The sequence below is a fragment of the Pelobates fuscus genome, chromosome 9, assembly GCF_036172605.1.
Source record: "Pelobates fuscus isolate aPelFus1 chromosome 9, aPelFus1.pri, whole genome shotgun sequence".
NCBI lineage: Eukaryota > Metazoa > Chordata > Amphibia > Anura > Pelobatidae > Pelobates > Pelobates fuscus.
In genome coordinates this window covers 29,809,763-29,823,705 of record NC_086325.1, presented here as the reverse complement: position 1 = coordinate 29,823,705, position 13,943 = coordinate 29,809,763, and the positions used below count along the sequence as shown (strand labels likewise).

Sequence of the window (13,943 nt, the reverse complement as noted above, 5' to 3'; positions counted from 1 at the left end):
TTTAATGAAGCGGTCTGGGTGCCTATAGTGGTCCTTTAATGAAGCGGTCTGGGTGCCTATAGTGGTCCTTTAATGAAGCGGTCTGGGTGCCTATAGTGATCCTCTAATGAAGCGGTCTGGGTGCCTATAGTGGTCCTTTAATGAAGCGGTCTGAGTGTCTATAGTGATCCTTTATTAAAGCGGTCTGGGTGCATATAGTGGTCCTTTAATGAAGCGGTCTGGGTGCCTATAGTGGTCCTTTAATGAAGCGGTCTGGGTGCCTATAGTGATCCTTTAATGAAGCGGTCTGGGTGCCTATAGTGGTCCTTTAATGAAGCGGTCTGGGTGCCTATAGTGGCCCTTTAATGAAGTGGTCTGGGTGCCTATAGTGGCCCTTTAATGAAGTGGTCTGGGTGTCTCGGTCTGGGTGCCTATAGTGGTTCTTTAATGAAGCGGCCTGGGTGTCGCGGTCTGGGTGAAGCGGTCTGGGTGAAGAGGTCTGGGTGCCTATAGTGGTCCTTTAATGAAGCGGTCTGGGTGTCTCGGTCTGGGTGAAGCGGTCTGGGTGCCTATAGTGGTCCTTTAATGAAGCGGTCTGGGTGAAGAGGTCTGGGTGAAGCGGTCTGGGTGCCTATAGTGGTCCTTTAATGAAGCGGTCTGGGTGCCTATAGTGGTCCTTTAATGAAGCGGTCTGGGTGCCTATAGTGGTCCTTTAATGAAGCGGTCTGGGTGCCTATAGTGGTCCTTTAATGAAGCGGTCTGGGTGTCGCGGTCTGGGTGTCTCGGTCTGGGTGCCTATAGTGGTCCTTTAATGAAGCGGTCTGGGTGTCTCGGTCTGGGTGCCTATAGTGATCCTGTGATTTTGATATTCTCATTGAATTGTCACTGAGAGCCAGTGCTATTCCTACTTCCTGTAAGTCAGGGCCTAGGTCTGGCCCCGCCCCCCGCTGACGTCACGAGGCACCGGAATGGGTGGGTGGGCGGAGTCAGGCTTGTTGTTAGTGCGTCACAGGCAGCTGAGAGCGGTATACCGGGAGCAGAGAGCGGTATAGAGAGCGCGGTATAAGCAGACACAGCATGGTGAAGATCGCATTCAGCTCGCCGTTCGCGGCCAAGCAGCCCAGTAAGGACGCCGAGGCCCTGGTACTGGACAAGGTGAGCCGGGGTCTGCAGCCAGGACTGGGAGCACGGGGCCTAGCCAGCCGGGTACCCCCACACCGAGCACCCCCAGCCAGCCGGGTACCCCCACACCGAGCACCCCCAGCCAGCCGGGCACCCCCAGCCAGCCGGGCACCCCCACACCGAGCACCCCCAGCCAGCCGGGCACCCCCACACCGAGCACCCCCAGCCAGCCGGGCACCCCCACACCGAGCACCCCCAGCCAGCCGGGCACCCCCACACCGAGCACCCCCAGCCAGCCGGGCACCCCCACTCCGAGCACCCCCAGCCAGCCGGGCACCCCCAGCCAGCCGGGCACCCCCACACAGGGTAGCCCCCCCCCACACCGAGCACGACTGGCTGGGGGAGGGGAGCTGGGGACTAGGCCGCTGGCAGCCTGGAGGGGAAAGGGTTAAAGCAGCGGTTATACCTCGAACCTCCCTGACCGGCTCGCAGAGCATCATGGGAACTGGAGTTCATTAACACCTGGGGAGCAATCTTCTGGATATACCTGGGATACAGGGGAACAGCTGGCACCCAGCGAGCTTTATAGGGAATACTGACCGTCTGTCCCAGGGAGGAAGGGGTTAAAGGGAGCGCTGACAGTCTGCTTCAGGGAGGAAGAGGTAAAGGGAGTGCTGACAGTCTGCTTCAGGGAGGAAGGGGTTAAAGGGAGTGCTGACAGTCTGCTTCAGGGAGGAAGGGGTTAAAGGGAGTGCTGACAGTCTGCTTCAGGGAGGAAGGGGTTAAAGGGAGTGCTGACAGTCTGCTTCAGGGAGGAAGGGGTTAAAGGGAGTGCTGACAGTCTGCTTCAGGGAGGAAGGGGGTTAAAGGGAGTGCTGACAGTCTGCTTCAGGGAGGAAGGGGGTTAAAGGGAGTGCTGACCGTCTGCTTCAGGGAGGAAGGGGGTTAAAGGGAGTGCTGACCGTCTGCTTCAGGGAGGAAGGGGGTTAAAGGGAGTGCTGGCCGTCTGCTTCAGGGAGGAAGGGGGTTAAAGGGAGTGCTGGCCGTCTGCTTCAGGGAGGAAGGGGTTAAAGGGAGTGCTGGCCGTCTGCTTCAGGGAGGAATGGGTTAAAGGGAGTGCTGGCCGTCTGCTTCAGGGAGGAAGGGGTTAAAGGGAGTGCTGACCGTCTGCTTCAGGGAGGAAGGGGGTTAAAGGGAATGGTGATGGCCTGCTTCAGGGAGGAAGGGGTTTAACCCCTTAAGGACACATGACATGTGACATGTCATGGTTCCCTTTTATTCTAGAAGTTTGGTCCTTTAAGGGGTTAAAGGGAATGGTAAAGGCCTGCCCCAGTGAGGAAGGAGTTTAAAGGGAACGGTGAAGGCCTGCCCCGGTGAGGAAGGGGTTTAAAGGGAACGGTGAAGGCCTGCCCCGGTGAGGAAGGGGTTTAAAGGGAATGGTGGAGGCCTGCCCTGGTGAGGAAGGGGTTTAAAGGGAATGGTGAAGGCCTGCCCCGGTGAGGAAGGGGTTTAAAGGGAACGGTGAAGGCCTGCCCCGGTGAGGAAGGGGTTTAAAGGGAATGGTGATGGCCTGCCCCGGTGAGGAAGGGGTTTAAAGGGAATGGTGATGGCCTGCCCCGGTGAGGAAGGGGTTTAAAGGGAAAGGTGATGGCCTGCCCCGGTGAGGAAGGGGTTTAAAGGGAATGGTGAAGGCCTCCTGCCCTGGTGAGGAAGGGGTTTAACCCCTTAAGGACCAAACTTCTGGAATAAAAGGGAATCATGACATGTCACACATGTCATGTGTCCTTAAGGGGTTAAAGGGAATGGTATCAGAGAGGGATGTGGGTTTAACCCCTTAAGGACACATGATGTGTGACATGTCATGATTCCCTTTTATTCCAGAAGTTTGGTCCTTAAGGGGTTAAAGGAAATGCTGACAGTATGCCTAGTTAGTCAATAATAAAATGAAAACAATAGGTTTACACAATAACAGGGAAGTATCAGAAGTGAAACATACAGACCTGCCTATTTGAGAGACAGTAGATAAGCAAGACATTGTATCTCTGTAATGGTACATGTGACCAAAACTGTTATTTAGGTTTGAGGTTTAAGAGCTTGTTCTAAAAAAAAAAAGGTCTGGCCTTGGGGGATGTGAGGGGTTAACGGTCAGTTTTAATTTTTGGAGGAAGGGGTGTTGCAGTGTCATCTTCACATGAAGCATCAAGTGAAATTTATCCGCACATGTACCAGCCAGGAATGGGTTAAGCTGTCCATATGGTTTGGAAATGGTTAAAGTGAAATTATGCTTTCAGCATTCTCCATTAAAGACCATGTTTGTAGTTTTTGCTTACTTGGCTTGCATGTATCATTAATTCTATTGTATTGTTTGATGTCAAGGTGTAGGTAGAATCTAGGAACTCAGCAGAAATATTCAACCTCTACATTTCTGATTAATTTTCAGTAAGAAATTAAACTCTACTTTATTACACCCCAGTCTTCATATTTGGTTAGTTTGTAGGACAATGGTCTGAAGTGCAAACATGTTGATTTCCCACTCAAGGTTCAGGAGCATTTCTAACAGAAATATGGAGTTTATCCACTAAAGAACAAACTGTGGGGAGTTGACAGTTGTCAAAAAAAAAAGAGTTGGGGGGGGAAAAATCTCCATTTCTGTTTTTGGGAAAGGTTCTCCTTGTAAAAATGAAAATTGGAAAGGCCTTAAACTCAATTGGAATGACTACAACAAAAACTCTGAAAAGAAAATGAATCTATCTACATGGCATGTCCCGCGAAAAAAAACTACAATTTTCAGTTCTACCTATTATAATGTGTAGTGTACTAGAGCAGCTGAGGATACCATGTGAAAATGGATTCATCAACTTGGCCTGATCTTTGGCAGTACGTCACTGGCTCGGATATTTCCAGTTACAGGTCTTATACCGAAAGGAGTGACCGGTCCCCTGTGATGCGGACACTCTAATGGCTGTCTGAGTTACAACCACTAGAGGGGTGCCTTCAAGCAATGACGATCCTGCCTTTTTTCTGGGAAAACTTCCATGCAAAGATTTATTTATTTTCCGTGAGAAAAGGCAGTGCACTGCTGACACTGCAGGGGAAACATTAAGCTTAGTTGGTATTTATGCTTAGTGTTTCTTTAATGGAGGCTTTTCATTACATGTGTGTAATAATTATACCAAACAAGGAAAGGTGCACTGTCCTACATTTTTAAATCAAACATTTCACTATTTTACAGAATGTAATAGTGGTGTTTTTTTTTTTTAAACTCTAATCTAGGCATAAATGATGAGGGTTTAGTTACAGTATATGATTATACATTGTATAAGTCTGCCACAATGTTAATATTCCCCATTCTTGTGGGATATAGATCGGGAGGAGGGAGGGAGAGAGAGATTGCGGTGACATAAAACTTCCACAATGCTATTAGAACAAAAAATGGCTGTGCATCGCTCGCATATCTCAAGTTGGACTTTTGAAAAGTTTTTTTCTTTAGGCAACTTTCTCCACAACTGATTTTGAGTTCCCAGCTTCACATGCAAATGAGCACAGACCAGCATTGTGTTTCAGACTTCACTCTGCATTTCTGCTGTTACCCTTGGCAATGGATGTGCTTTTACAACACAGCTAGGTTTGTTTGTGGTTTTTGTTTTTTATTTTTTTTCATAGTCTGTGAACCAGTGCTGAGCGAAAGGATAGGCCAAAACCAGCGAAACATTGTCCTTAGCTTCCTTGTGCCATAACTCAACTACAATAATCTGTATTTATTGGAATGTACCCTTTTTTTAATTGCACAGATTCATGTCTGTGGAGGATTTGGATGCAGCTCCTATATGCCTTGTATCCAGGTCCTGCTTACTGCTAGACACATTTCACCAAGGTCTGGATTCAGCAGGAGCTTGCCGGCACACCACTGTTTAGTATAGCATAAACCGGTATTCCTCTCTTAATACATAAAGAGCTGGTGAACTAGTAAAGGTTTTGCTTGATTAGGAACTTTTCTCTTGCTTCTCTATGGATGTGCACCTGGCATTTAAATACAATCAAATTTAAAGGAAAACTCCAAACATCGTAAACACTACATCAAAGTGTAGTGGTTATGATTCCCTAGTAACACCCCATTGTAAGTTGTTAAATCATGTTCTAACAGCTTGACCGCTTACATGCGATCTGCCAGATGCTTCTTCCCACCTCTCAGCCAGAGATGCGGTGGTGCAGGGCTGAGAGCTATGAGCTAGCCCTGCAGTGCTTAGCTGACAAGTACTGACAGACGTTCCCTAGCAGTACACTTAACCTTACAGTGTGGCGAAGTGGTTAATATATTTTATTTACATGCAGATGCTGATTTACAGCTAATTTTATCTTGCTGAAATTGGCTTGTGTTGGTGACAGATCAACGGTTTTGTTTTTTGCTCATCTGGTTCCTGTTTCATTTCACAATTTCTTTAGCCTGAAAGAGGAACTTCACAGAGCTAGTTTCTCAATCCATCCCAGTAACCTTGCGTAAATGGTTACTCAGAGCACTGATGTGGTTATGGTGTCTGTATGTGGAACTTATAGATAGGAGTATTTGGCTGTATTTACTTGCCTCTGTAGCACTTCTGAATGTGTGTGACTTTCTGTTCTATGATACACCGGGCACATTAATGCAGTCTCTGGCTCCTGCCAAGAATGTGCCATATGAGCTCAGGTGTGTTAGAGCATGTCTTTCTTCCTTGTGGCAGTATGCACTGTCAACAAATCTGCATTATGCTGCCTGCAACACAGTGTAAACCTAAACTTGTGTAGTGTATTTAAAAAAAAAAAAAAAAAAAAAAAATTATAAATGGCAAACATTTTCTTTAGAAAACTTACTGCAAAGATATAGCTCAAATATTAAAGTCAATTCGTGCCAATTTGCAGCCTTCAAAGGACACTTCAAAACCACTACACTTAAAAGAGCACTATAGGGTCAGGAATATAAACCAGTATTCCTCTCCTTATAGTGTTAAAAAACTAGGTGGCTCCTTTAACCCCTTAAGGACACATGACATGTGTGACACGTCATGATTCCCTTTTATTCCAGAAGTTTGGTCCTTAAGGGGTTAAAAAAAAAAGACACCGCACGTGTCTGCTGATGTCATTGGTATTGATCTTGGCCAATCACAATCCTGTCCCATAGGGAAATGAAGGGTGACTGACGTGTACCCCCTGCCTATTTCTTCACTTTGAGAAGCAGAGTGAAGTTCTGGTGAATATAATCATTCCCTTCAGGCTTTTTAAAGTAAACACTGTTTTTTTTCAGAGCAAATGCAGTGTTTACAATACAGCCTAGGGACACCTCCACTGACCACTCCTTAGATGGCTACTAAAGGTGCTTCCTAGGGCAGTGCTACTCACTGTGCAGTACTGCCATTTAGTGTCTTCACCCTCTGCATGCAGGCACTGAACTTTCCTCATCGAGATGCATTGATTCAATTAATCTCTATGAGGAGATGATGATTGGCTAGGGCTGTGTTTGACTTGTGCTGGCTCTACCCCTGATCTGCCTCTTTGACAGTCTCAACAAATCCTAGGGACGTACTGTGATTGTCTCAGATCACCATTTATGATGATGTTGGCAGAGGCAGCAGCTGCAGACATGAATAAAAGTAAATCTATTTAGGGAGGCATGGGGGGCTAGATGGTGGCTTTAACACAATAAGGTCAGAATACGTTTGTGTTGCTGACTTTATAGTGCGGGCAGACGCACAGATTTTCCTCATATCATGCTGGGGAGATTGATTTTTAGTTGTCACATCACTTTTTATCCTATTGTCACACTGTTTTGCATGTGACCTGCGGGATGAGGTAATGGGAATAACTGCCCCCCCCCCCCCTTTCTGTTCACAAATTCCAAAAATACTGGAGTGTGTCTTCTATATGCTTCCCCTGCAAAACAGAGTAGTTGGCTAATGATAGTATGTTGAAACTGCACATATTCACGACTGAGACCTTTTCTTGAGAAAAGAAAATGGAATTCCATCATAAATTTATAAATCATGATTTTATGTTACAGGATCCTGAAGTTGCTGCTCATGGAACTGAAAACTCAACTGGCAGATGTCTTCTCACACTTCTGGGACTTGCCTTCATTTTGGCTGGGCTCATCGTTGGTGGAGCTTGTATCTACAAGTACTTTATGCCCAGGGTAAGTGTGCAATTACTGCATCTGTGTGCTTAGAGTGGGGGAATGAAAACCACTAGCTAATGACATTTCTGTTTACTTGAATGCATTGCAGGTAAAACCACATTTATAAACTTTGGTAGCACTATTTTATATATGGTAGGCATGGTACACAATCCTTTTGGGCACCCCTGTTACACCATAATATAACAAATCTAGGCTAGTTGTATGTTGACAATATTCCCTCTCATGTTGGACCTGGGTGTATCCTAACCTCTTGTCCATGGCTGTTCAAGGGCACCTTTCTCTTGGATATACTTGTGTGTTTTGTGTTTTTTTTTGTTTTTTTTTTTAACCCAAGCTTCCCCATTTGGGTATTAAGGGTGCTATAATATAAATGACGATGCCTGTAGTGGGTATGTCCTCCCACTAAAGGGGGCATGTTAGTCTGACTTCAAACCTGTACGGCCTCTCTTGCCTCCCCATGGTACACAGGACTATACGGAGATCTCTGCCGAAGCCATGTCTAATTATGTTCTCGCACAGTGCTATCTGGACAGCTCTGTGGTGAGCCTGGGTGTGGGACACCAGGGAATTAAATTGGGATGGTGGAACAGGAGCCCAAAATAAACTGTTCCACCAAAAGCAAGATTCTAGGAGCCCTAAAATATTTTTTTTATTTATATTGCTCAAACATGAATTTCATTTTAAATTAAGGTCTACCATTTTTTACAAGCAACCTCTAGTATGCAGCTAGTAAAGCTCTCCATATTAAAAAAAGTTTCCCCCTCTCCTTTATTTCAATGATATATATAATTTTATTTTTTTGGGGTGGGAGGTCTTGATGACCAACTTTGGCTTTGCACTTATGTCGACCCTGATATTCACAGGCATTTTCTTTCTGTATTTTAGCACAAGTTTGAAGGAAAAATGTCCTACATGGATCATGGTGAGGAACCCTATTACCTTCCTATCTCCGAAGAAGCTGATATCCGAGAAGATGATAATGTTGCATTCATCAGTGTTCCAGTGCCAAATTTTGAGGAAGGAGATTCAGCAGCAATCGTTCACGATTTTGACAGAGTAGGTTGAGTTTTAAAGTTTACCATCCCTGTTGGTGCCAGAGGAGTGTGAAATATTTATGTAACTGTGTTGCCCTTGTGACAGCACCACATTTGCAAGATGTTTATACAGGCTTATAGTTTGGGGAACTCAACAGCTTTGACTTTGCATCTTAATAAGTCAATTAACTCTAATCTTTAATATGCAGCAGTTGCCATATCTTTCAAGGGTGTCTATTTAATCAATTTGTGAATATTCCTTTTTGTAGGTATCCTCTATGTATGCTGCTCCTTTCGTAGTCATTGCACATAACATTTGTCTTCTGGAGTTTGTAAATAACAGTCGGTGTAAAACTTGTGTTAACTTGAATAAGCTTTAAAGTGGAAACCGTTGAGGGAGTTTAGAATACATGTTTATGCATATCACATGGAGCCATCAAGTAAGAGGGTAGAGAAAGCGTGCAGGGACTGGGAGCCCCTCACCTATTGTGATATTATGTGCTGCTTCTTAGAGCTGTGCTTCCTCCAAATACCAGGCAGCTCTGCTCCTAGCTGCTTATGACGGGAGTAGTTCACACACCTTTGTACTTTTTCAAATGTATTAATTTTTAGGTCTTGCTAGTACATTTACATGATCACACAAATCATGTCATGCTCAGGAACTGTAGGTGAATCTTGTATAAACCAACATTCATTGTTACCTTTGTCCTTTTAGCTCCTGACTGCATACTTGGACCTGGAGCTGCAGAAATGCTATGTGATTGATTTGAACACCTCTGTAGTTTTGCCTCCACGAAACCTAATGGATCTCTTCATGAAACTAGCTGTATGTATATATATATTTTTTTTTTTTTTTTAAAGACCGGGTCAGTTTTAATCCTTTGAAGAACAGCGTCTGATAATATTCTTTCCACCATCCCAGACATTGTGTACTCTCGTAGCGTTCTGTGAGTGCTTGTAATGCAGCTGTCCACATGCAGAGCTAGAAATGACTATTGAGTTGTGAAATAATTTGGGGGTTCTTCTCTTAAATGTTATTGTATACTGCTGTGGTGTTATCTTAAAGACTGGTTTTCTTTCATGTTGGGATGATCCCATTAGAACGTTGTTTTGCTTCAAGCATTCCATAATGCCTCTTATTGTTTGGTATTGGTAACTGCCTTGTGTACAGCTTTATTTACCCATGCAATCTCTATGGCCCTGAAGCTTTAGTCTGGGCTAAACTCTTATTATGGAGTTTTTTTTTTTTTCTATTACTCTGTAAATCTGTCTTTCTTTAAGCTCTCCTGGCTTCAGAAGAGTGTGTGTGTGTGTGTGTGTGTCTATCTCTTGGCTGTAAATAAAATGGCTTCCTTTTTTTTTTTTTTTTTTTTTTTTAAATGACGCCATCACTGTATTGTAACTTATTGTAACACAAAACATTGCTGTATTAGAGGGACACTGCAATTTACAATGGTGGCTATGGTACGTAGAAGCTGTCCCTAAAGAGCGTTTGAATTCCTTTGCATTTTGTTTAAAAATAAAATGTTAGAGGATTAAAATGTATGTCTTTTTGAAGGGTGGTGGGCTTCTTCATATTTTAACCACTCAGACACACTGTAGTGGTTATGGTATTTGACATGTCCTTTAACTGTAAAATTCAACCTTCTTTTAAAACGGTTCTTGTTAACTTTCATGATCCTCCGTTCTAGATGTTATGGAGTCCATTTTATTCAGCAAATCATTACTACTTTGTGCAGCTAATTTAATAAACCTTATCTGATGTGTAATTCAATGCCCATTTAAATATCTAGTAAAATGATTATTTGAAAACCATTTTTTCCTGCACTCTGTAGTGTTTATTATGTAAATTGAATTATTCCTGTTTTCTCAGAGTGGAGCCTACCTGCCGCAGACCTACCTGGTTCGTGAAGAGCTGGTAGTGACAGAGCGAATTGATGATGTAGCTGATTTGGGAATCTTCATTTATCAGCACTGTATTGGGAAAGAGACTTACAGGCTTCAAAGGAGAGATCAAATTATTGGTAAGGTTATCCTGTCTCGTGTTTATTTACACCATGTAAACTGATACGTTCTCCTTACTTCTCCATATTTACCATTTAGTGTATGTTAACAATTTGTATTCTAGTCCTGCATGGTATTTAAAGATACCTCCAACGCTGGCAATACAAACCAAAATAGTGAAATATAGTTTTAATCATCTTGTATCACATGCTCCTCCCTTGGCTGAGGTTACACATGCAAATACTGAGAATGGGCAAAATCTCTATTGGCATATCGATCACACTTTTTTTTTTTTTTTTTTTTTTTCACAAACACTCTAACCAGATTTGTAACTGTTTTGCAGGACTGCAGAAGCGATCTGCTGAAAATTGCAACACCTTTAAACACTTTGAGAATATCTTTGTGGTCGAAACCAAGATCTGCAAGTAGCCCCAAGAGCAACATGATTTCACAGAATCACCAAGAAGTCCCACTTTTCCTGACTTCTCGAGTAAAATGTGCAGTGATAATCAAAGCATTTTTAGTAATGCATTGCTGTGTGCTCCCGCTTTTAGCTTATTTTTACGGCCCAGAAATATAACCATACCGGGTAAGATAACCTCAGGGACGTTAACTTTGTTGACTGCACCTGTGTGAACAAATTGTCACCGCTCCAATCAGAATTGTAAAAACAGTTTGGTTATTAAGTGGTGGATGCAATAAAAGTAGATTTGTGTTGTTTTTTATTTTAATTTTTTTCCTTTTGCACAATTTAGTTTTAACTTTAATTATATGGGTATTGGGGTTGTTGAAATTCCTATCTTGATTTGCCGCATGTTATCAGTGCGCTACTACTTTATGGAATTTATATGTATATTTGCAGATTTTCCTAACATTGTAAGTTTGTTTTTACAGTTTACTTCACTAGCTCAGAAACCTTGCAATCTAGTTTGTTAACCTGTTCCTCAGTTTCTTAAACCGCAGGGCTGCTTCTGTGAATATACAGCAACAGAAAATTCTAGGTGTGCCACTGAAGTGCTCAAGCATGTGCGCGTGTGTAACATTAAGTTGAACTGACTTTGAGATATAGTTTGTTATAGAGTTTGTGTATTTTTCTTTAAAGATTAGACTGCCCTCGTATCAGATTTATCACTACATTTCTAACTAAATGTAGGAAAGCAATGTCTGAACTTTGCATTGCAGCATCTTGTGAGATGCATTCCTATAATCCTTGAGATGTAGCTTGCAAAATTCTGCAGTATCAAACTTGGACAGCCTTATTATAGAAGAACTGGTGCAATAGCAGGATATTGAAAGATTGGAATGTTCACGGAATATTTCTAAACTTAATTTAATATTATAGCTCTGTGACTTAGCTCATGCTAATGAGCCATATTGCTGGTTTTCTGGACGTAAAAACAGAAAAGCAAATATAGGCCATATGTAAAATGCCAAGTAATTGTTTCTGCCTACTGGCTCGAATTTTTACGGATCTATTAAACACTCAAATGTTGCACACTGAAGACTAGTAGTTACACTTGGTAAAGAGGTGATCTAGTCTATCTTAACTCCGCCTCATGTAGTATATTGTGTAACATAACATGCTACTGTGCAGGCCCATCATAGTTATAGCATTGAGAACTGCTTAATGGCAATAAAACCTTAAATCAGCCAACCTCAAAATCTTTCTAATTGTCTAGAGGTATGAATCTGCCACCGCAAGTATCTGTGTTTTGTTTAAAGGTTTTCATAGTCACTATATTACTGTCACTGGTGTCTTTTAAATAAAGTTAAGCTGTGAGACAGCTGTTTTCTAAGATATTGGAATATATGGAAAATTCTGTAAGACAAGCTTTATGTAACACAAAAAAATTAAAAAATCTTATTCCACACACTGGTTCTTTCTCATAATATTCTGTTGCTGTGGGTTTGAGTGTTAATTTAACCCCTTAACGCCGTTACGGCGTTCTATGCTGTCCCCATTTAAATGGGCTATGAAGCCGTTGCGGTGGCGTAGAACGTGGTAGCCTCCAACTACTCACCTCCGCTGCGATCCTCTTCTGGAGGACTGCCTGACAGCCCAGGCAGCCCTCATCTGGCAAATCAGGCCCCTGGGGGCCATGTGATGGCTTTTAAAGAGCGATCACATGGCCCCCCTATAGCTGGCTGTGGATCTGCCAGCAGGGGGACTGTCTGAAAGGTCAGTCCCCTGCTGGTGGATAGTGTAAAAAAAATAAAAAATGATTTAACATGTTTAAAAAAAAAAAAAAAAGTGTGTGTGTGTGTAAAATATATATATATATATATATATAATCTCATACGTAATGTATTTTAAGTACATATATTAGTATTAAAATACACTTAGACTGACGTTACATGTACATGATGTTATATATACATTGTCTAGAGGTATGAATCTGCCACCGCAAGTATCTGTGTTTTGTTTAAAGATTTTCAGTCACATATGTAACGTCATACATAATGTATTTTAATATAAGTACATATATTATTAAAATGCACTTAGAATGACGTTACATATATAATATATTACATGTATAATTACAATAAAATATTTTTAAAAAATTTAAACAAATTATATACATATGTAATTTCATTCTAACTGTATTGTTTGTAACAAAATACACTTAGAATGACATTCTATATATAAAATACAAATAACCGCAAATATATAATTACATAAATAACTACAGAAGTGTACACGTAGACTTTAAATACATGTGTGATATATATATATATATATATATATATATATATATATATATATATATATACGTGTATATTTAAGTAACCTTTTAACATAATTATGTGATTTAAATTTGATTGACATGCCTGACAACCCAGGCAGAAAGTGCAGAGAATTTGAATTGCAAGCACTCTATTTAACCCTGTAACTTTCCAAGACACCATAAAACCTGTACATGGAGGGTACTGTTTTACTCGGGAGACTTTGCTGAACACAAACGTTGGTATTCCAACAATGATATATTTTGTAAAAGTGAAGTTTTTTGCATTTTTCACACACGAATGGCACTTTTACTGACGATATTATTGTTGTAATATGTTTTACTGTTTTAAAACACTTATTTTTGTGTTCAGTGAAGTCTCCCAAGTATAACAGTACCTCCCATGTACAGTTTTTATTGTGTTTTGGAAAGTTAGAGAGTCAAATATAAGGCTTGCATTTCATTTTTTCACATTGAAATTTGCCAGATTGGTTATGTTGCCTTTTGAGACCGTATGGTAGCCCAGGAATAAGAATTACACCCATGATGGCATACCATTTGCAAAAGTAGACAACCCAAGGTATTGCAAATGGGGTATGTCCAGTCATTTTTAGTAGCCACTTAGTCACAAACACTGGCCAAATAATTTGGTGTTTTTTTTTTGTTTTCTTTTTCACACAAAAACAAATATGAATGATAACTTTGGCCAGTGTTTGTGACTAAGTGGCTGCTACAAAAGACTGGACATACCCCATTTGCAATACCTTGGGCTGTCTAATTTTGCAAATGGTATGCCATCATGGGGTAAATCTCATTCCTGGGCTACCACACTAATCTAATCCAACAAATTTCAATGTGAAAAAACTGAAAAATGGAATGTGCTATATTTGACCTTTTTAACTTTCCAAAAAAACG

At 41.8% G+C, this 13,943-nt stretch overlaps 1 protein-coding gene across 1 annotated transcript; it reads left to right on the top strand.

The window, feature by feature from the left end:
* Positions 1-969: 969 nt before the first annotated feature.
* Positions 970-10,923, top strand: ITM2A (integral membrane protein 2A). Its single transcript, XM_063431807.1, has 6 exons — positions 970-1,134; positions 7,133-7,264; positions 8,153-8,323; positions 9,017-9,127; positions 10,175-10,325; positions 10,649-10,923. The coding sequence occupies exons 1-6, from the start codon at positions 1,057-1,059 to the stop codon at positions 10,732-10,734; spliced, it is 729 nt and encodes a 242-aa protein (XP_063287877.1). The 5' UTR covers positions 970-1,056; the 3' UTR covers positions 10,735-10,923.
* The last annotated feature ends 3,020 nt before the right edge of the window (positions 10,924-13,943 follow it).

Excerpts from the sequence above, each read along its gene's own strand:
- ITM2A (XM_063431807.1), top strand. The coding sequence starts at position 1,057 with ATGGTGAAGATCGCATTCAGCTCGCCGTTCGCGGCCAAGCAGCCCAGT. Across the intron at positions 1,135-7,132 it reads AGGCCCTGGTACTGGACAAG|GATCCTGAAGTTGCTGCTCA; the intron begins GTGAGCCGGGGT and ends TTTATGTTACAG. Across the intron at positions 7,265-8,152 it reads ACAAGTACTTTATGCCCAGG|CACAAGTTTGAAGGAAAAAT; the intron begins GTAAGTGTGCAA and ends TCTGTATTTTAG.